Here is a 22,473-nt window from a genome sequence, read left to right on the forward strand (position 1 = left end):
AGAATAGAAGACAAATCTCAGAATAGTAAAATAGTCTATCAGTAGCCACCTTCACAGTAGATGTAGAATCGTTTATTATTCATTTCTCAATGTCACACACACCTCACTTTACATTTTACATTTTAGTCATTTAGCAGACGCTCTTATCCAGAGTTAGTGAGTGCATACATTTTTCATACTTTCACATACAGTACCTGTTAATTCTTCTGCAGGAAGAAATAACTGCACTCTTCCAACTTAGACCGCTGTTGCAAGTATAAGAAATGGGTTTGTAGTATATGGAATACAATAGGCCTACATGAATTCACAAAATGTACACCAGAATAGACTGAATTACAATGTGTATAGTTGGCACCCATCTCTGATTGAAACATGGTGTACAGAGCAGCACTGTGAATAGGATTAATTGTTTAATATTTGAGATTACTTATAAAAGCTGTTACCCCCCTCCTATATCCCACTGGAGGGTATGTGAGTGGAATAACGCCCTCGTTTCGCTGATCTCTCTGTGGTCAATGTACAACCTCCTCAATTACTTTATCAGCCACATCAAGGTGTGGCATCTACTAGTGGCCCGCCCCCTACCGTTCACAATGGCCAAGTCTACTGTAAAACAATTTCCTATTCATAGGGGAGAATAATTATGAAATAGCTGTCATGGAAGTTTAAAAAACGTTCATTAATGGTAAAACAGATTTTTTCAGTATTTAGAGTTTAGTGACAATTTTTCCGTCCTATGTTACTACTATGGAATATTGCAACGATATCTGTAGAATGCTCGGATGTTACTGCCTTCTGCTGGAGCGGCACTACCCGTGCTGTGATGGCGAGGAAACCCCGTTGACAAGGCACTGCTTTTTCATGACGGTGAGTTTCCCTTTGAGTGTATTATAATTTTGTGATAAAATTTCTAGGAAAAAACACACACAACCTCCTTCCTCCCTTCCTTCGGGGAGGGAAGAGACTGAGAGTGGAGAGAAATCTATCTGAGACACAACAGGGACAGTGAGAAAAATATGAGTGGAAGAAGGAGGAGGAGGAGAAGGAGGGGGGAGCAAATTAAAAGTTGCCAAATGGAGATATTGGGTTTCAAGAGGAGTGAGACAGGAGTAAGGGTTTGCCGTCTTTCAGTCGTCTTTATGTTAATCGTAAAAAATACTTAGGTCTCGACACTGTTTAGCCGTATCAACGAATTCTATCCGACGATTCTAAATAGGCGACATCGGCTAGCTAACCTTGAACAGGCCGATGTTTACCAGTAAAAAAAAATCCGCGGTCAAATAGCTAGCCCAAAGAGCTGCTTGGTGAAGAAGACTCCGCGCTGTCGTAAATTCCACGATTGAAATATGTCTGTTCAGCAAATCGAGGGAAATCTGACGTTTTGCATTGCATGCTGGCAGATGAGCTAAATAGAAGACAAATGGTAGCTTCCGAAGTCTACCCCAACACAGCAGAGAAAGAGAGCACGTCAGCGACCAGCTAGAGGCTGGGAGGACAGGCTTTTTGTGCTCGAATGCGATTATCATTGTCTGTCGATTCAGTCTATTTTTGGACATAAATCGCAAGCTGTACATCAGCTGGCGGTCTAAACGACGTTTCCAAAGCTTGAAGGCTGTGGCACGACTGTCGTTACTAGCTAGCTGTTTGTCTGATGCTATGATTTGGGAGGGTGTTATTACGATGTCGAAATTCTATTGGAGCTAAATGTTTCGACTATTCTTTGGATAAACAGGTTTATAAATTACTCCGACCCTGGCTAGCCATCTCTTCTTCTTGTACGCCTACTCCGACCAGTAAGCTAGGTGTATCCAGGGGAGAGGAAACACTATATTGTGACTATTTTGAATTTTCCTGGGCACCTAGCAAGCTAACAGCGTTTAGCTAGCGGCTGCTTGTTTTCTCCATTCGCAAAATTCTGTTAAATTGAACTAACTCTTCCAGGCTTTGAGACTGTGCATTTCGCCAGTTATTTGACACGTGTAGCTATATTCCCCCATTTAGTGGTGCTAGCTAATCTAGCCACTATCACAAAATAACCCCAATGTTGAAATGGGAAGCGAAAAGGGACCTCATTAGAGGTTAGCTAGCCGAGTAGCCAACGTTAACCTCGACGCCATCACCAGGTTATATTGTCAAAAATATCTTAAAACGGCAACACTTGAAGGGACCCTTCAACGAGCACGTGTATCGGTTTAATTTGTTAAATAAAAGATTGTTTTACTGTTTTATTTCCTTTTTTGTTGGTGGAAAGGTTAATATAAAGTGGCACTCTTATCTGCGTATGCTAGCAGCTAGCTAGATATCTGGGCTGCTAGCAAAAAACAGGCTAGCAGCCCACATTTTGAAAATACAGCTAGTTGTTTCACAATTCCAAAACGACCCGTTTTATTAACTATAATAATCGTGCAATTTCCCTACATCGAGCTACTCAATTGCAGCTGAGACCTTTTATGACGCTTTGCTGTTTGAGCCTTATTAGGCTTGGTTCTTTCTCAACCAAAGATGGTGGCCGAGTCGCCATTTTGTTTGAAACTGGTTAAACGTGTGAACAGACTGATACAAGAGCACAGTCAATGTTACATCACCGACATGACACAATGTATCACATTTGTAATTTGACATGACGTCGAATGAAAGATACAAAGTCAAAAATGTTGCTACATTTGGACACATCACAGCCCCCCCCCCTACAGTGGCATGCCATTTTTCAAAACACCACCTTGTTTAACCCAGGCATTGCAGCTCTGTGAATTAACGAAATACACAGCTTAGCCTTGAGAATATTCGAATACTACATTCCAGCTACATTTACTGATTTGCTCCTCATTACTATTCACCACTTTATTAACTCTTTTATGTCCCCTTTCACCATGATACAAGGTCAACATAATTGGAGGTAGTTCTGTGGAATGCTGGCTATTAAACAAAGCAAATGCTTTGTAAACCTTCAATTCCCAAACAAACAACCTTTTAAAGGGAACAGGGTGGAGTTATTTAGACTTTGATGACCATCTTCATTCAATGGGAGGTGACAGGAGAGACAACCAATGTGCAGGAGAAGAGAGAAGGGTAGGGGGCGGGAGCTTCACTCTCATGGAATAGGGATAGGTAGGTGGAGGGATAGGGGCAATACTGCACTTTGAATACTATTGTTCTTAACTTCTCTCTTTTTCTGTGCCTCCCCAATCTCTCTTTCTCCCCACCCATCTCTCTTATCTCTCACTCTGCCCACCACTCCATCACAGGAAATAAAAGGTGGTGGTTAATGAATGATTCCATGCTCGCTGTCAGAAAGCTGTGAGTGTTTTATTGCGTCGCCAACTGTCAGATAGGCATGCAGATACAGTCTGACACACACACACACACACACACACAGGAGGCTGCTGAGGAGAGGACGGCTCATAATAATTGCTGGAATGAAGTGAATGGAATGTTATTAAAAAACCATGTGTTTGATACAATTCCATTTACTCCAGTCCAATCATTACTATGAGCCTGTCCTCCCCAGGTGCCACCGCCGCCTGTGACTCACACACCCACCCAGCACTTCCTCTGTATTGTCTCACTGCCTATGTCTCTGCATTACTTTCCTTAACTCTTTAGTGCTCACAAGCATTCATAAGAATTGTTGCAGCAATGTAGGCCGTCATTGTAAATAAGAATTTGTTCTTAACTGACTTGCCTAGTTAAATAAAGGTAAAATAAAATAAAATGTAGAATAGTAAGAGGGTTTTGAATAAGAACTCTTATATTGCATTTATGAGCTTTTTAGCGTAGTTACAGAGTGTATACAGTTAAAATCCTAATAGGATATCTCCCCCTTCCTCTTATCCTTTCCTCCGTTACACCTCTTTCTTCTCACTTCACCCCCCTCCTCTCACTTCATCCCCCTCTCTGCTCTCACCTCTCCTCTCCCAGGTGTCATGGATGATGAGGACGATCGCCGTCTTCTGGATATTATAGGGTAAATCTATCTAGAACACATAAATCACAAACACTATAACACATCTACAAACATCTAACTCTTAAGGCATTAGTAATGGCAAGTGGAACCGATAAGTCTGTTGCCCACGGGTTACGAATGTTAACTAAATAGCTTTTTTTTTAAAAAGTGAAATTCAGATGATCTCTGACTCAAGCTCTCTCCCTCCTTCTGTCCTCCAGGGATGTGCAGGCGTTGAATGACTACCTCCACGGCTCCACCAACAAGTCTGTGAGTGTCTCCCCCTCTGGTCTACTAGTTCATCCATGCCCATTTCAAGTAATATAATATTTAATGAAGTTAGCACGCTGCTTTGTGATACAGGTGAAGTGACGTGTATTTTCTCCCTCAGATTGAGGAGGATGACGTGACGAACGCAGCGTACGGCTCTGCCGGAACCTTCTTCACCAGTAACACTGTGAGTAGAAGTAACTCTGCACTTACCTGCTGGTAATGGGTTTATAAACTGATGGAGCCTGCATAGTTATAAAGTGTTCTCTTTCTCTCAGGCTGGCTCTAACTCCGGCCTCAAAGATGAAGAGTTTGAGGATTCAGCGAGGGTGGGCCTCCAGCTTTCCAGCAGCCTATCGTTCATTGAGGACGAGCTGGGGGGAGAAGCTTCTCCAGGAGGAATGGATCTTGGCGGAGGAGAGGACCAGCCCTTTGACATCCTGCAGAAGTCTCTCATGGAGGCAGACATCACTGAACAGACTCTGGAACAGGAGGCCATGCTAGACTCTCAACCACCTCCCCCTCCTCTACCCTCGGCCCCCTCCCCATTCCCCCCCCAGCTGGTCTCGGGGGGGTACGGTGGCGGGGTCACTACAACGACAGCGGCGTTTCCCAGTGGTCAGTTCCTCCAGGGCATGTCCCAGCTGCCCAATGGCCAGGCAGGGGGGCACATCCAGGTGTTGGGGTCCTTCGGAGGGGGAGGGGTCCAACAGATCCTCCTCCGGCAGGGTGGGGGGGTAGGGGGGGCGGTGGGGGGAGTAGCAGCAGGGGGGCAGGTGTTCGCCACCCCCTCCCCAGCGGCCCAGGTGAACCAGGTGGGCTTGCCCTTTAAGAACATCCCCCTGCAGAATATCATCATCCAGAGAGGACCAGGGGGCGCCCAGGCCCTGGTCAGACCTATCCAGCCCAAACCCCTTCAAGCTGGGGCTCAGACAGTCTACAGCCTGGGACTTCAGACCACAACCACCACCATGGTTAACACTGCGGCCCAGGGACACTACACAGCTAACGGCTCCATCCTGGTCCACTCTCCCTTGGGGCAGCAGAACCAGGGACAGCAAGGCCAGGCCAACCTGCCCCCAGGGCAGTACCTGGTCCACCACAATGGCCCCTCAGACCCATCCCAATCAACCCTGCTAGCCAATCAGAACACAGTCCAGCTCATCGCCGGGCAGAACTTCACAGCGACGGCGGGAGGTCAGCTAATCCAGGTGGGAGGCAGCCAGGTGGGAGTAGGAGGAGCCATGACCCAAACATGGCAGAGTTTTCCTGGTACAAGCCCTGCCCCAGTCCAGGCGGCATCAAATCAGGGGCGTCTGACGCTGGTTGGCACAGCAACTGGGGTTAGAGGGCAGGTGTCGGGCAGCCCAGTGCAGCGCCTCGTACTGTCTCAGACTCAGAACAGCAGCTCCCTCTCCCCCCTGTCTCTCTCTGGTACTGCCACACAGGAACAGGAGTACACACAGGTACTAACTACAACTCTCTTTCTCACTTAATTATTATCCTCTTTGGATGCGTTTCTATAATATGTTTTTGTAATGTTTTGTTCTCCAATTCCTCAGGACAAGCAGGCTCAGACACAGCTCGTCAACCTCCTTGGAAACAAAGGTTTGTGTTTGTGTGTGTGTGTAGTTGTTATAGATGTATATAATCCCCTCTCCTGACATCTGTTTCTCATTTGTCTCATAGCTGTGAAAACAATGACCTACATCAGCCAAGACGCCCCGCTAAACACACAGGTATTCTACATGTTATACACTGTATGTGTACCTCCTACTATAGTAAGTGTTTGGGCGCTAAGCAATTTATTTAAATGGTGTAGTATGAAAAATGTATGCACTCACTAACTGTAAGTCGCTCTGGATAAGAGCGTCTGCTAAATGACTAAAATGTAAATGTGTGTGTGTGTGTGTAGGTCTGTGGTGGTCATAAAATGTTAGGTTACGTGCAGTTATGTTGTTAATATGCCAGGTAGGCAACACCGTTTGTAAAGTTGATTCATGTGCTTAATTTTTTAGAATTGAGCAATAAATATAGCAGCACGAGAAAGCTGGGATCTTCTTTTAAATAGTGTCCAGTTAAAACTCTGTTTTCACACGCGATTGCACAATGACTGGGCTTATAAGAACACATGTTTCACTAGGCTCTGTAGGCTATGGGCTCTCCAACAGTGTTCCAGGGGTCTTGGGCCTAAAGGCTACGTTTGGAGTTATTTGCCACTTTAGTTTTGATACAAACCTTATCATAACATATAGGCCTATGATTCGAAAAAGTATGAAAAAATGCATGCGCTGTTTCTGGCCTTAGACTGCACAAGCTGGACATCATTCACAAGTGATAATATTTTCACCCATCAGACTATTCTCAATTGAATCTTGTCTTTATATATATACTAAAGAATATATGTGAAATTAGTTTAGATTTAAAATGGGCCATTATCATTCACCTGTCAGAACAGGGGCAGGGTAAAAAAATACATGTAATCCGTATGCACTTGAATAGCCAATGGAATACTCTTTTCCCATGGTTCATTTTCATGCCAGTCATGTAGGCTGCTCCGATTGTAAAGCGAAGCAATGTGCTTATTATTATTTTTAGTTTCCATCTAAACTCAATTGCATAGCCTATAGAAATGTTGCGCAACATGGGCTTACAGCCCTATGTGTGTGGTGATGATGATGGTATTGAAATGTGTCTTTTGTAGGTCAGCGCTCAGAAGAGGCCGGCCCCTCAGCAGCTCTCCAGAGGAGGAATGTAAGTAGTGTGTGTGTATGTTTATAGATGCTGTGTGTGTGTGTGTGTGTGTGCGCGCATGCAGTGTCTAGTGAAAGTCTACACACCCCTTGCACAGTTTTCACATTTAGCCTTAAACGTCCAATGCAGCCGTTTTTATCTCAATATCAAATCATTTCTGGATAACAATTAAGTACCTTACTGTGATTGTTTTAAATTAAAATGGTCAAAAATAAACAAAAATAGCAAGAATGGCTTTCTAAGAGGTGTTGAGTGTTCCTGTATTGTCCAGTCTCCGTCCTGACTTAAATCTTCTTAAAATAATCAGAGGCAAGGTTTCAATATTGCTGTCCATCAATGATTCCCAACCAAACTTACTGAGCTTGAGCAATTTTGACAAAAACAATGGATAGATGTTGCCCTAAGAGTTGTGCAAGGTTGGTATAATCTTATTCAAAATGATTCACAGCTGTAATGGCTGCCAAAGGTGCTTCCACCTAAGTATTTACTCTGGGGTGTGAAGTCCTACGTAATCAATACATCCTCATTTTGTATTTCTTAGTCATTTGGAGAATTTTCTAGAATTTTTCTTTCACTTTGGATTGGTTTTTATTTATCCTTTTTAGATTAAATTTTAAGGCAGCAAAATGTGCAGACTGTGCAAGGGGTGTGTAGACTTTCACTAGCGACTGGATATGCGTGTGTCAGTGGTGTACTGCAGTTTTGCTGGGTCCCCCTTGGGGGGCTGAGGGAGTGTGTGTGTGATACGTGTACTGTGTGTGTCTCTCCAGGATGCTACAGCAGTTGAGGATGGATCATTCTGGGGTTCTGTCACCTGACATCGCCCGCTTCACCTCATTGGATGACGCACTGCACAGACTCCTCCCCTACCACGTGTTCCACGGAGCTCCGCCCAACAAGGAAGAGTTTTCCCAAGGTCAGCTGTTTGTTCACCGAAAGTCAGACACTAATGGGGTTTTCCAACAGCAAGGCTCAGATCAACATGGCAGTCTTGTCATTGTTTATGAAAGGTTTTCTTTATAATGTTGAAATAAGCATGTATCTAACCCCCATATCACACACTCACAAACTGAAATCATAATATAATATAATATTGTGTGTACACATTGTACAATCGATTAGTGAGAGAGAGCCTCAAATATCACATTTATTTGAATATATCCACTGCACACACAAATTCCGGCAAATTGGTTCCTGTTTCAGTCATGTCTTTGGTCACGTTCGCGTGGGTAAAACAAAAATTCCCTAATGATTGGTTGATATTAGAGCCTCCCACAATGCAGGCGATGGCTGCATGGCGCAGTTTGGGAAAATCAACTGAAGAAACTTGCAGTCAAAACGTCATTACCTTTGATAACATGATTTTTGTAAAGTTCATGGAGTCGACATGTAGGTGTGACGGACGTCACGCTGCTTGCTTAGTGAGTACCACTTCCTCCTGATTCGGCTAACACTGAGGTTTGAACCCAGGACCTGTGCCTTGCTAGCACATGTGACCGCCCTCCTGAAGTGTCTTACCAGTCAACCCCACTCAAATAGCTAGCTATTCGCTGGCGTAAGTGGGGACACTTCAGGCTGAGGAGTACGTTTTATACAAACCCATGTGCTACATAGGTGCCAGTCGGACAATTCTTATCCCCAGAATGCAACACACTTTGAACTGCGGTCACCAATGATAGTCATCGACTTGACAAAAGTGATCTGCTCGAACGCGCCCATTGAGATGAGCATGATGCAAGGCTTTGCTCTCACACAGTCACACAGAGTATCTGCACATGTGCGCAGGTGCGCATCACGCTGCTACAACGTGGTAGCTACGAGACCAAAACAGCTGAGGGTTTAGCCTTGCGCTTCAACACTCCTGGTTGTTGCGGAAATTGACCCACTACTACTGTTTACTTCGTGTATCTACGTCATCTTGCGTCATCTCCCTAAATCTACCTTTAAACTTAACCTGACCTATCACCTTATGTATTACTGCCTCACAGTGGCAAGAAGTGACATCCCAAAAAACACGAAAACGATACAACACATACATGGCTCCTAGCCTCCCATGGATACAGTAGATAGGTTACTTTCTTTACTAACACTAAAACTACAACTGAAACTAAATAATATAAAAAACCTAAATGGAAATGTTTTTATAAAACTTTAACTAAATAAAAACTAGTAAAGTGGATCTGAAAACTAACTGAAACTAAACCGAATAAAAAAACAACAACTTAAAACTAAAAGAAATAAAAGCTCATATAAAAACACAAAACTATAATAACCTTAATTCCTAATGTGATGAGTAGATTGGATAATCATAATTTAGGCTAATAATATAACTCACTGTTTGCAAAAATGCATGGCTGAGCACGTAGTGGTGTAGAGTAGGCCTAGCCTGTAAATCAAATCAAATGTTATTTGTCACAGGCTTCGTAAACAACAGGTGTAGACTAACAGTGAAATGCTGACTTATGGGTCCTTTTCCAACAATGCAGAGTTAAAGATTTTTTTTTAACAATAACATCTAAAAATAACATTTTTAGACAGTAGCAGCAGCGTATGTGGTGAGTGTGAAAGTGTGTGTATGTGAGTGTGTGGCGTCAGTATGCATGTGTGCACGTGTTATGTGTGTGTGGGCGTATGTAGTGTGTATGTATGTGTGTGTTGGGGTGTCAGTGTAAGTAGTGTGAGTGTGTGGGTACAGTCCAGTGTGTGTGCATAGAGTCAGTGCAAGAGAGTTAGTGCAATAAAAGGTCAATGCAGGTAGCCATTTGATTAACTATTTAGCAGTCTTTTTTAGCTGTCTTATGGCTTGGGGGTAGAAGCTGTTCAGGGTCCTGTTGGTTCCAGACTTGGTGCACTGGTACCGCTTGCCAACAGTCTATGGCTTGGGGGTCTGTGTAACACTTATCAATCTAACGATCTAATACACTCGTTGAAATTGAACAATATAATATTTGTGTCACGGTTCAGACAGACGACCAGAGGACCACAATTGCGTCACACCAGAAAGTTTATTAAAACTTAAGGGAAAAGGGAAGTAGGGAGTGAATGAAGGCTCCAGGGGTAACAGGGATCCCGTCCAATGTGCTGGGTCTGTGCCCCCCCCAGTGGCAGCGATGCGTCCTATGAAGCCGGTGGTGGGTGGTCCAGAAGTCCTGGGGGGGGGAGACACAGACACAACAGGGCGGAATGAAACAAGGCAGCAGTACAGTTCAAGGGAAATCCAAAATACGTAGTAGCAAGGCAGAAGGCTGGTCAGAGTTACCGGGATTGAAGAGTAGTCAGGAGTCGTTATGGCAGAAGCAGGTCTGGATCTCCTGGGGCAGAAGAGTATCCAAAAATCAGGCAGGTCCGGGGTCACAAAACCAGGGTGAGCCAGAAGCGCGAGCAAACAGGTTCCGGGTGTGAGCTTTGCAGACGATCTGACACCGGAGAGCTGAAAGACAGGGCCTTAAATACTGGGAGAGGTAGTGGGTAATGCAGCGCAGCTGGCAGAGTAATTAGAGCAGAGCAGAGCAGGGACAGGTGGAGCTAGTTAGGCTGAGTAGAGAGAGTGGTGAGCAGAGTGGAAGAAAATTAAGGTGGTAACCCGGTGGAGTGAGAGGCTCATGACAATTTGTTTCTATGTTTCAATTTCAAAATGTTCTGGTCCACTTGTTCAAATTGAGTAATAGAAAATGGGTTTAAAATGTTTACATTTCTAATTTTTCTACCCTGTAAAATGTTCTAGTTGACCTTTTTTTGTTTGAAAAATGAAAGTTGAAATATTAGTGTGGCTGGAAAAATTGGGTGATTTCTAACACTGGTTGAAGTGGATGCTACCACTTCAGTGTGGGGGGAGATTAGCCTTGTCTACACTGTAAAGTGGTAAATTAATGTTGTCCTTGGAGTCGAAGTCTCACACACACACACACACAGTGATTATTTATTTATATAAAGCCTATGATCATTGATCATCATTGATCAAATAGGCCTATTTAGATCAATTATTATTTCAATATATTCAAACAGCGCCTAAGATTAGCTCCTTTGCCTCTCCTCCCACAGACACGTTTGCGTAAAATCCCTGCTTCACTCCTCCCACATCCGTTGGATATAATGCAGATAGGCTATAGTCTAATTTACTTTCACTTGCCCACTGTAACGTACTATTAGCCTACAGTTTAGGATAATGGGCTGCAAAATAGGAGTGTTGTAGTGAATTTGGAGGGCAGCTCAACATGGGACACATACACACGCATAGCCCCTGGTCTCCAGGATCCCAATATACAGTAATTTGTTTCATTGGGTGTGCTCATGTTGCCTACTAGCCTACGGTCGTTAGAAGGATAGTTGCCATAAGGGGGAAATACTACTGTTAAAGCTGCAATATGTAACTTTTTGGGCGACCCGACCAAATTGACATAGAAATGTGAGTTATAGATCTGTCATTCTCATTGAAAGAAAGTTTAAGCAGTAGATCTGTTCTATGTGCGCTATTTCTTTGCTTCCCGTAAAGTTTTGTTTTTGTGTCTGTTACTTTCGTTTTTGTCTGAAAATACAATATTTTTGGTTATTTGAAAATTATATTTCACAGCGGTTTAGATCGTACAATAAAATTAGGCAAACTATCTCTGCAGTCAGTGACAGTGCCAAGTGTTTTTTGGTTGTGCTCATAATGCAACATGGCCATTAGAAGCGTGTATGCCTATAAGTTGCCAGGGAAAAACCTGGTGTGTGTGTGTGTGCCAAACCTCACCTCAGGACCAGTCCGTGACTCGCAGCACTCGTCTTTACCCGCTGTCCTGTCTGGTGTGTGTGTGAGTGAGTGTGAGATAGATTTCTCCTCCAAAGGACCACATTAATTTACCACTTTGGATGAGCAGGGTCTCTCCCTGTGCACTGTAATGGTAGCATCCACTTGAACCACGTATTTAGAAATCACCCAGTTTTCCTAACCGCACCAATATTTAAACTTTCATTTTTCAAATGGCACAAGGTACATTTGAAAATTTAAAAAAACTATATCAAAATCTACATTTTACAGGGTAGAATAATGTGAAACTGAAGTTTCTTAACTCTGTTTCTATTTTTCAAATTTCCGAGTGGATCAGAAAATGTAAACATTGAAACTAATATTCTATTATTCAATTTCAACTATCGTATTACATCATTGGATTGATAAGCGTTACATGCACCCTTGGGTGGCTGGAGTCTTTGAATTTTATTTGGGCCGCATATATCAGATACGTTTCTTCTCTTATCTTTGCAGGGGGAAAATGTGGCCTTTTATAAACACATTTCATGCAATTCTACTACACTTTATATGACTGGAGCAGAATAATTTTTAATATGACAAAAATTACAGGGTAGCCTACTCTGCTGACACTGACAAAGAGATGAATAAAAACGTCGTTGTCTAATCCATATAATAGGCCTACTAGAAGGGGAAACACAAATACAATGTGACGTCCATCTGACCTGGAAGAGGAAATTATTGTCCAAATACACTTTCAAGTGGCACTGACCCAACAATGATAAAGAGTGAATATGCACACTCACCGTGGATGTAGCCGATGTTCTCCGCTGGGGCCAATAAGATAGGCCAGGGTTCCCCAACTGGTGATGTTTTATTTGGCCCCCAAATTTTCTGAGAAGAAACAACAATGATATATCAATGATATATGTATATTTTCTAACTGACTGTAAAAACACAAGCAAATTAGCTCCAAGTGATTTTAATGCTGATGGCAGAGTCAGGATTTGGCACAAGTAGCATGAGTCCATGGCCCCATCCTGCCAGGTGTCAACGGTACAGGCTGGTAGCTGTGGTGTAATGGTTTGGGGAATGTTTTCCTGGCACACGTTAGGTCCCTTGATACTCGTTTAGCAACGTTTCCATGCCCCAAATAATTCAGGCTGTTCTGGAGACAAAGGGGGTTCCGACCTGGTACTAGATGGGTGTACCTAATAAACTGTGTATGTGATCGTATTCAAATATGCAAGCAAGGTTTTAAATGATTATGTTTTAGTCAAATATTATATCTGTTTGGGCTTCTTGCAGTCAATTTGCAGTCTACAAATTATTTGTGATTATGTTCCGGCCCCCTGACCATCCGCTCAAGAAAAAATCATCCCACGGCTGAATCTAGGTAATGATCCCTGAGTAGGCTATACTGTCCGTTAAATTAAGTTGCGAATTTTGATAACTAAAATACAGATTAGAGTCTTTTCATTGTCTTCTCTTTACAGCAACGTTTTGGTTTTTGCCCTAGCATTACACAGCTGATTCAAATAATCAAAGCTTGATGATTAGTTGATTATTTGAATCAGCTGTGTTTGTGTATTTGGACATTTGCTTTCCAAACTATGTTTTCCCGCAGTTGTATTTTGAAATATTGCAATGGGCCTATGCCTGGCTGGGCCTCTCTACTTTTCACTGACAGTCGCAACTCAACCATCATCTATTTGGTATTTGCCGTGTGCACTGCCCAAATTGTGGGCCCTTCCGCTGGAGGCAATGTAATTTTAAAACAATCCACAGCTTCTTTTTTTAAAAGAAGCTAATAATTCTCTGTGGCCAAATCATGCGTTCTGGTGTAGTAGCCTATTTTTTATGTTTTTATTTATTTCTGTGATAGACTTATTAGGCTTTATAATTTTGGCAATTGAATTCAATTTACTTTAGGGGAAGCTTAGCCATATGGACGCGCCACCTTTGTTGCCCTAGAATACTAAATAAACCCTTTCTCACCAGAATAATGTCTTTAATGATAGAATGAATGCTTCAATCTAGTTGACATCGGTAAAGTTGTCTTTCGTCTCTGATTCTCTCGCGCAGCAAAGATGTTTAAGGACCGGGGAGAAAATGCAATAATAATAAATTTAAAAATCAGTTTAACCGGTTTTAAGGAAATTAAAAGCTGTGAAAACGACCAAACGTTTCTGATAAGATTTCAGTTCGGCTTGGTTACATATTTTATGTGGTTGAAATACTATCAGCTTTTATGATGCTGATAAAGATAGCACTTTACAGACGGTCCCTATCGCTCATTCACATTCTCTCAAGATGCTGAATGAAATAAATCATATTTCTCCACTCCTGTTCCTGAGTCAAAATGTAGATTTTGTATATGAATTTGTATAGCGCCTCACAATCCTTACACATATCATAGCTGGCACTGCTATCATCCTAATTTACCACTTCACCAAATCTTCCCCAAACATTAAGCTACTGTTCTGGCCTCCCTACTATTTATTTTCAACTCTCCATTTCGCAGCTTTTCTGAATTGCACAATAATGATACATTTATGGATTTTTAATGCATTGTTTTCTTTTTATTCAACCCGCCTGCCAGCCACCCATCTGCTTTTCATCCACACCATATTTCATGACCCTAAACCCGCCCGCCCTGCGGATATAACCGCAGGGACTGCAGGTTATGTGTCAACCCGTGCATCACTAGTGTGTGTGTGTAACCACTGTGTTCTGTCTCTTAACAGTGGATGATGAGTTTGAGTCGATGGCGACTCAGGTATTGAAGAGGACCCAGGTCATGATCAACAAATACAGACGACTGCTGATGGTGGAGGCTGAGGTGAGTACGCACACACAATTATTTTTAATCTTTGAAAAGTGTAAGGTTGTTGCTAACAGGAAGTCCCTTCCCCTCCCTGCAGCGCTCCAGTCCCTCCTCAGAGATGGTGATGATTGACAGGACCTTCAACCAAGAGGAGCGCCAGAACCTGACACAAGACAAACGTATGATACTGGTGGACCCAGGTGAGGAGGCGGGACATGGCATGGGTGTGGACCATTTAAAAAGTGTGGAACATTATTTTTCTCATCATCATCTCTCTCTCTCTCTCTCCCCTCTCTCTTGATCTCTCCCTCCATAGATGGCTTCTTGGAAGATTTCTGCTGTGGGGTGAAGCCGTCTCCCCTCTCTCCCCCCTGCCTCCCCTTGGACCCTCTCTCCTCCCCCTCGTCCAGCCACGGCGGTAGACAGACAGGGAAGGGGGCAACCACAGACCCCCCTTACAGGACAGACCCCCAGTCGGGCTATGGAGACCCAGGGGGAGGCGGGGGAGGAGGGGGAGGAGGAATAGACTCTTTTAAGAGTATCATGGACCTGAAGAGGACTCAACATAGCAACTATGGAAACAAAGCTGCCTCTAGCAACAACAGCAACTATCACCACGGCAATGTGGCTGCTACTGCCACAGCGGCGATGTCGACAGGGGCGGTACAGACTCAGTTCCTGTCTCACCTGTCCTCCTCTCACCCCCAGGCCCCCCTGCCCCTCCCTCCCACCCTGCCTGACACAGACTCGGTTCTAGAGGCAGCCGTCAACAGCATTCTAGAATGTTAGACAGACAGACTTGACAGACGGACGTGCCACCATTCTATTGTTGTATCTCTCCATCTCTCTCATCCTCCCATCCTTTGCCCCCCGGCTCATTCTTGGGGCTACACGTTTGTTATTGTTTATTTTCTTATTTTCTCTCTCATGTCAGTCCAGTTCAACCAGCTCTGAGTTAGTTACTGTCATAGAAATATAATCTAGATTATTTTTCTATGGTTACAGTACTATGGTTACTGTAGGACAGCCAGGGGTCATGACCTCTGTTACATCATATCCAGTTGGGTGTGAGCCGGAAGAAGATGTCAACCCCCTGAACCCCAACTTTAGCCACGTGCCATTATGCTGAAGTTTAGGGAGAAGGAAGATGATGATGATGATGATTCTGTGCCTGAGAAATTCTACGTTGTCCTTGAAATGTTTACATGAAGAAGCCTTGTAAGAAATGTCCTTTAATTTTTGCACCTGACATTACATACCTACACACACTGAGTATACCAAACATTAGGAACTCCCTCCTAATATTGAGTATTCCCTTATAACAGCCTCAATTCGTCGGGGAATGGACTCTACAAGGTGTCGAAATTGTTCCACAGGGATGCTGACCCATGTTGACTCCAATGCTTCCCACAGTTGTGTCAAGTTGGCTGGATGTCCTTTGGTTGGTGGAACATTCTTGATATACATGGGAAACTGTTGAGCGTGAAAAACCCAGCAGCGTTGCAGTTCTTGACACAAACCGGTGCGCCTGACACCAACTACCATACCCCGTTCAAAGGCACTTACATTTTTGGTCTTGCCCATTTACGTTTTGAATGGCACACATACACAATCCATGTCTCAATTGTCTCAAGGTTTAAAAATCCTTCTCCTCCCCATCATCTACACTGATTGAAGTGGATTTAACAAGTGACATCAATAAGGGATCATAGCGTTCACCTGGTCAGTCTATGTAATGGAAAGAGCAGGTGTTCTTAGTGTTTTGTATACTCAGTGTATAATACCATAGTCATTGATGGATTTGACAACTACAAGAAATATATTGTAATTTTTCTGTTCTCTACTTCAGTTTTCATAGTCAAGCCAGAGAGACTCACTCACACTCTGAGTGTCTAACTACTAAACAAGCAGGTTTTGGTTTTCTGTCCGTTTTGGTATCTTATTTGACATTTTTCTTTTGTACCTTAAAGGTATGTGATGACCATCCGCGCACACACACACACACACACACACACACACGTTTTGTTCTTCTATCCTCATGGGGACCTAAAATTAATTTCCATTCAAAATCCTATTTTCCCTAAACCTAACTGCTAACCACTAACCCCTAAACCTAATTCTAACCCTAATTGTAACCATAACCCTAAACCTAACCCCTAAGCTTAAAATAGCCTATTTCTTCATGTACCCATGAGGGAGAATGTACCTTGTTTTACTATCCTTGTGGAGACTTTTGGGGATTTTAGGTCCCCACAAGGATAGAAAAACCAACCCACACATCTCACACACACACAGTTTGTTCTTCTATACTCATGGGGACCTAAAATTGATTTCCATTAAAAATCCTATTTTTCCTAACCCTTACCCTAACTGTAACCCTAAACCTAACCTCTAATCTTAATATAGCATTTGTCCTCATGGGGATGTGGGAAATGTCCCCACGAGGGAGAATTTTCCTTGTTTTACTGTCCTTGTCCCCACAAGTATAGAAGAACCAACCTAGACACACACACACACTCATTCACACTAACTCCTCAGATTGAGTGAGAAATGTTAAGACATGTTTATCTTTTTTTATTTAGATTAGATTTAGTTCATTTTTAGAAATGAAACATCGCTATTATTTGTTTTGTTAGTAATGTGTGTCCCAGCGACGTCAACACGCAACCATGGTAATGTGTTACTGTCATGTGATACAATGACCCTGGAAGGTCATGGATTGTATATGTATGTCGACTCTCTGTGTACGTGTGCTGGTGTGTTCGTATGTTTGTTGGTGTGTGTGTGTGTTCACTCACCCCGGATGAATGTTACTCGTTCCCTAGCACACTTACTTTCCTCTCCTCCATTCTATCCCTCACTTTTACACTCTATCCATCTCTCCCTCCCAACAGTTAAACCCCAATCAACAGGCGTTATGGTAAGAGATGAGAGAGAGAAGTGTATGTAAACTATGCTTTTAAACTGACTGAATGAACAGACTGAAGATCTTAGATAGAAACAAGGAGATCTCTGCCTGTTCGTCAGTTTATCTTGTGTCTGAGTGATTGAATGGTCGTGTTCTCCTGCTCAGATGTTGCATGCATCAACCAATGGTTGCGTGCCACGTCATTGACTGTGCCGTGATGTCGGGGACCAGATTGCTGTAACATGTGGTTGGTTAGCTGATAAGTAAAATACCTATCCAGGCGTTATAAGGTCTTCATGTGCCAGCAACGTCTGAGCAGAGGAACACAACCACTGGGTGTGGCCTTCTCAGCCCTGGTCCTGTGGACGTTTACGTCATTTAGCAGACGCTCTTATCCAGAGCGACTTACAAATTGGTGCATTCAACTTATGACAGCCAGTGGGACAACCACTTTTTTCTTTTATGGGGGGTTGGGGGAGGGGAGGTAGAAGGATGACTTTTATACTATTCCAGACCCCCTGTGTCTGCTGGTCTACACTCAAATGACACACTATTCCCCATATATTTTTAACCAGAGCCTATGTAACCCTATGTGACTCAAAAGTAATTTCACACAGGAGTGTCTTGAGGGGTTGAAGTACTAGGCTATGCCCTTTCCGCCAAGGAGAGCAATACATTTCTACTTTCTTGACCCGTTTTCACTGTTGACTTTCTTTTGGTCTGTCTCACTATCTACATGATAGGGGTTTTTTGGTAAAAAAATGAAAATGTGAAACACAAAATATTTATAATCTTTTGTAAGGAAAACCCCCCCAGAAAAAAACACGAGAAAAATGAAGTTATTTTTATTCTGTTGGCTATGAAGTGTTCCAAGAGAAATCGTTACAAAAATACTGTCAGTTGTTCATTTCTAGTTTGTGTGTTTACTACAACAGCAAAAATAAGTCAATAATAAATTCATTTTGAATACAATCATAAACTGGCACAGCCTGATTCATTTAAAACATTCTCCAACAAATGTTTTATTGGTAGTAGTTTAGACATTCAGTTTGTTGTGGGGTCCAGTTTGAAACTCATACTGCTTACAAAGTAGCGTGTTGCTGGTATAGCAAAATCATGAGCCATATACAAAAACAGTCCAAAAGTGACAGTCTTGGGAGCCCTTCACAGGTTCTGGTTTTGCTTTGTTGCTGTAAACACAACAAATAATCTTAACTAGTCCTAGAAATACAAGTGCTGTTGAAGTATCCTTCCCTTTCATCACAACAGAAATTAAACAACAGAAAATCCCACACATAAATACTTCAGATATATACTGATACACTACATGACCAAAAGTATGTGGACACCTGCTCGTCGAATATCTCATTCCAAAATCAGGGGCATTAATATTAAGGCTTTTCACTAGATGTTGGAACATTGCTGCGGGGACTTGCTTTCATTCAGCCACAAGAGCATTAGTGAGGTCGGGCACTGATGTTGGGCGATTATGCTTGGCTCACAGTCGGTGTTCCAATTCATCCCAAAGGTGTTCGATGGGGTTGACGCCAGGGCTCTGTGCAGGCCAGACAAGTTCTTCCACACCGATCTTGGCAAACCATTTCTCTATGGACCTCACTTTGTGCACGGGGGCATTGTCATGCTGAAACAGGAAAGGGCCTTCCCCAAACTGTTGCCACAAAGTTGGATGCACAGAATTGTCTAGAATGTCATTGTATACTGTAGCATTAAGATTTCCCTTCACTGGAACTAAGGGGCCTAGCCGAACCATGAAAAACAGCCCCAGACCATTATTCCTCCTCCACCGAACGTTACAGTTGGCACTATGCATTGGGGCAGGTAGTGTTCTCCTGGCATCCGCCAAACCCAGATTAGTGCGTCTGGCTGCCAGATGGTGAAACGGGATTCATCACTCCAGATAACGTGTTTCCACTGCCTGTCCAATGGCGGCGAGCTTTACACCACTCCAGCCGACGCTTGGCATTGCGCATGGTGATCTTAGGCTTGTGTGCGGCTGCTCGGCCATGGAAACCCATTTCATGAAGCTCCCGACGAACAGTTCTTGTACTGAAGTTGCTTCCAGAGGCAGTTTGGAACTCGGTAGTGAGTGTTGCAACCGAGGACAGACGATTTTTACACGCTTCAGCACCCGCCGGTCCCGTTCTGTGAGCTTGTGTGGCCTACCACTTCGCTGCTGTGCCGTTGTTGCTCCTAGACCTTGGTACTTCACAATAACAGCACTTACAGGGCAGAAATTTGATGAAATGACGGTGTCACGTTGAAAGTCACTGAGCTCTTCAGTAAGGCCATTCTACTGCCAATTTTGTGTATGGAAATTTCATGGCTGTGTGCTCGATTTTATACACCTGTCAGCAAAGGGAGTGGCTGAAATTGCTGAATCCACTAATTTGAAGGGGTGTCCACATACTTTTGTACATATAGTATATATTCAGTGCCCTCCACTAATATTGGCACCCCCGTGAGCAAAATGGGCTGTGAAAAAAACGTGTTTATTGTTTATCCTCTTGGTCTTTCATTCAAAATATCTACAAAAATCTAACCTTTAATTACAAAATAAATTCTTACAATGAAACAAATATTTTTCTAAAATATATGTGTGCCACAATTATTGGCACCCCTTCATTCAATACTTTGTGCAACCTCCCTTTTCCAAGATAACAGCTCTGAGTCTTCTCCTATAATGCATAATGAGGTTGGAGAACACATGGCAAGGGATCTGAGACCATTCCTCCATACAGAATCTCTCCAGATCCTTCAGATTCCGAGGTCCACGCTTGTGGACTCCTCTTCAGCTCATCCCACAGGTTTTCTATGGGGTTTAGGTCAGAGGATTGGGATGGCCATGGCAAAACCTTGATTCTGTGGTCAGTGAACCATTTTTGTGTTGATTTTGGATCATTGTCCTGCTGGAAGATTTAACCACGGCCCAGTTTCAGGTTTTGATTTAATATCTGCTGGTACTTGATGGAGTCCATGATACCGTATATCCTAACAAGTTGCCCAGGGTCTTTGGAAGAAAAACAGCCCCACAACATCAAAGATCCACCACCATACTTCACAGTGGGGATGAGGTACTTTTCTGCATGGCTATTTTTTCTGTCTACGCCAAACCCACCTCTGGTGTTTGTTTCCAAAAAGCTCTATTTTGGTCTCATCTGATCATAGAACCCGGTCCCATTGAAAGGTCCATTAACATTTGGCAAACTGTAGGCGCTTGAGTTTGTTGTTTGATGATGGCAACCCTCCCAAACAACTTGATGTTATGTAGGTGGCGTCTGATCGTAGTTGGAGACTTTCTGACCCCAAGACCCAACTAACGTCTGCAATTCTCAAACTGTGATCCTTGGAGATTTTTTGGCCACTCAAACCATTCTCCTCACTGTGCGTGGGGTCAATATAGACACAGGTCCTCTTCCAGGCCGATTGTTAACAACTCCAATTGCTTTGAACTTCTTAATTATTGTCCTGATAGTGGAAATGGGCATTTTTTGAGCTATTTTCTTATAGCCATTTCCTGATTTGTGCAGCTCAACAACCTTTTGTCGCACATCATTACTGTATTCTCGGGTCTTTCCCATAGTGATGGATGACTATGGGAACTTGGCCTGTGTGTCACCTCATATTTATATCCCAGTGAAACAGGCAGTCATGGCTTACAACGTAAGAGTTCCTAATCACTCAGTTGAAAAATATTAATGGGAATATACTTCAGTTAGATTTTACTCATAAGAATTTCTATGGGTGCCAATAATTGTGGCACACATGTTTTGGATAAAAATAGTTATTTAATTTATTTCACATTGATTTTTTTCAATCATTTTACTTAAATTAAAGGATAGAATTTTGTGAATATTTTGAATGAAAGACCAAGAGGATAAACAGTAAAGACATTTTTTCCCCAGCCTGTTTTGCTCATATTTACCAAGGGTGCCAATATTAGTGGAGGGCACTCTATAAGGTCTAGACTAGAAGAAACTTAAAACTGAAATGAGACTTTTTCGCTCAGCACCTTAGTGTTGCCTCTGTTCACATTCTCCCACCACTCAGAGATGATTCTATGCTGAGAGCTCGTCATAGCTTCAGGTCTTCTAGCCTTTATTTCCAGGTAACACCAGACTACAGCTCTTCACATCTTGTCTCCACCACTAGGGGCTCCATCCCTGAGTGACAGAGGTTTCCCCTTAGTCTGACCCTTACTGCCAGGACTCAGTGGTACTTCCTCCAGTGATCATGCTCTAAAGAGGGAAAATGGACAGTCAGTCAGTAAAGAAAGATTTTCTGAAAAGAGTTTGAATTAACAAACACAAACACATGCACACTTACTGATGTGTGGGTAGCTGCAGGTGTAGCTGAGGATTTTTTATTAATTTTTATTTTTATTTAACCTTTATTTAACCAGGTAAGCCAGTTGAGAACAAGTTCTCATTTACAACTGCGACCTGGGTAAGATAAAGCAAAGCAGTGCGATAAAAACCACAACACAGAGTTACATATGGGGTAAAACAAAACGTACAGTCAAAAACACAATAGAAGATCTATATACAGTGTGTGCAAATGTAGTAGGTTATGGAGGTAAGGCAATAAATAGGCCATAGTGCAAAATAATTACAATTTAGTATTAACACTGGAGTGATAGATGTGCAAAAGATGATGTGCAAATAGAGATACTTGGGTGCAAATTAGCAAAAATAAATAACAATATGGGGATGAGGTAGTTGGGTGGGCTAATTACAGATGGGCTGTGTACAGGTGCAGTGATCGGTAAGCTGCTCTGACAACTGATGCTTAAAGTTAGTGAGGGAGATAAGAGTCTCCAGCTTCAGAGATTTTTGCAGTTCGTTCCAGTCATTGGCAGCAGATAACTGGAAGGAATGGCGGCCAAAGGAGGCGTTGGCTTTGGGGATGACCAGTGAGATATACCTGCTGGAGCGCATACTACGGGTGGGTGTTGTTATGGTGACCAGTGAGCTAAGATAAGGCGGGGATTTGCCTAGCAGTGATTTATAGATGACCTGGAGCCA

At 42.9% G+C, this 22,473-nt stretch overlaps 1 protein-coding gene across 1 annotated transcript; it reads left to right on the forward strand.

The window, feature by feature from the left end:
- The first annotated feature begins 578 nt into the window (after nt 1-578).
- bicral (BICRA like chromatin remodeling complex associated protein) lies at nt 579-18,401 on the forward strand. Its single transcript, XM_084142030.1, has 13 exons — nt 579-867; nt 3,246-3,297; nt 3,919-3,964; nt 4,165-4,213; nt 4,335-4,400; nt 4,492-5,679; nt 5,776-5,821; nt 5,903-5,952; nt 6,918-6,967; nt 7,738-7,883; nt 14,444-14,538; nt 14,621-14,723; nt 14,840-18,401. Exons 2-13 carry the CDS (start codon nt 3,270-3,272, stop codon nt 15,310-15,312), a joined length of 2,340 nt encoding a protein of 779 aa, XP_083998156.1. The 5' UTR covers nt 579-867; nt 3,246-3,269; the 3' UTR covers nt 15,313-18,401.
- Nucleotides 18,402-22,473: the final 4,072 nt, after the last annotated feature.

This window comes from Coregonus lavaretus (assembly GCF_964263955.1).
Source record: "Coregonus lavaretus genome assembly, chromosome: 25".
NCBI lineage: Eukaryota > Metazoa > Chordata > Actinopteri > Salmoniformes > Salmonidae > Coregonus > Coregonus lavaretus.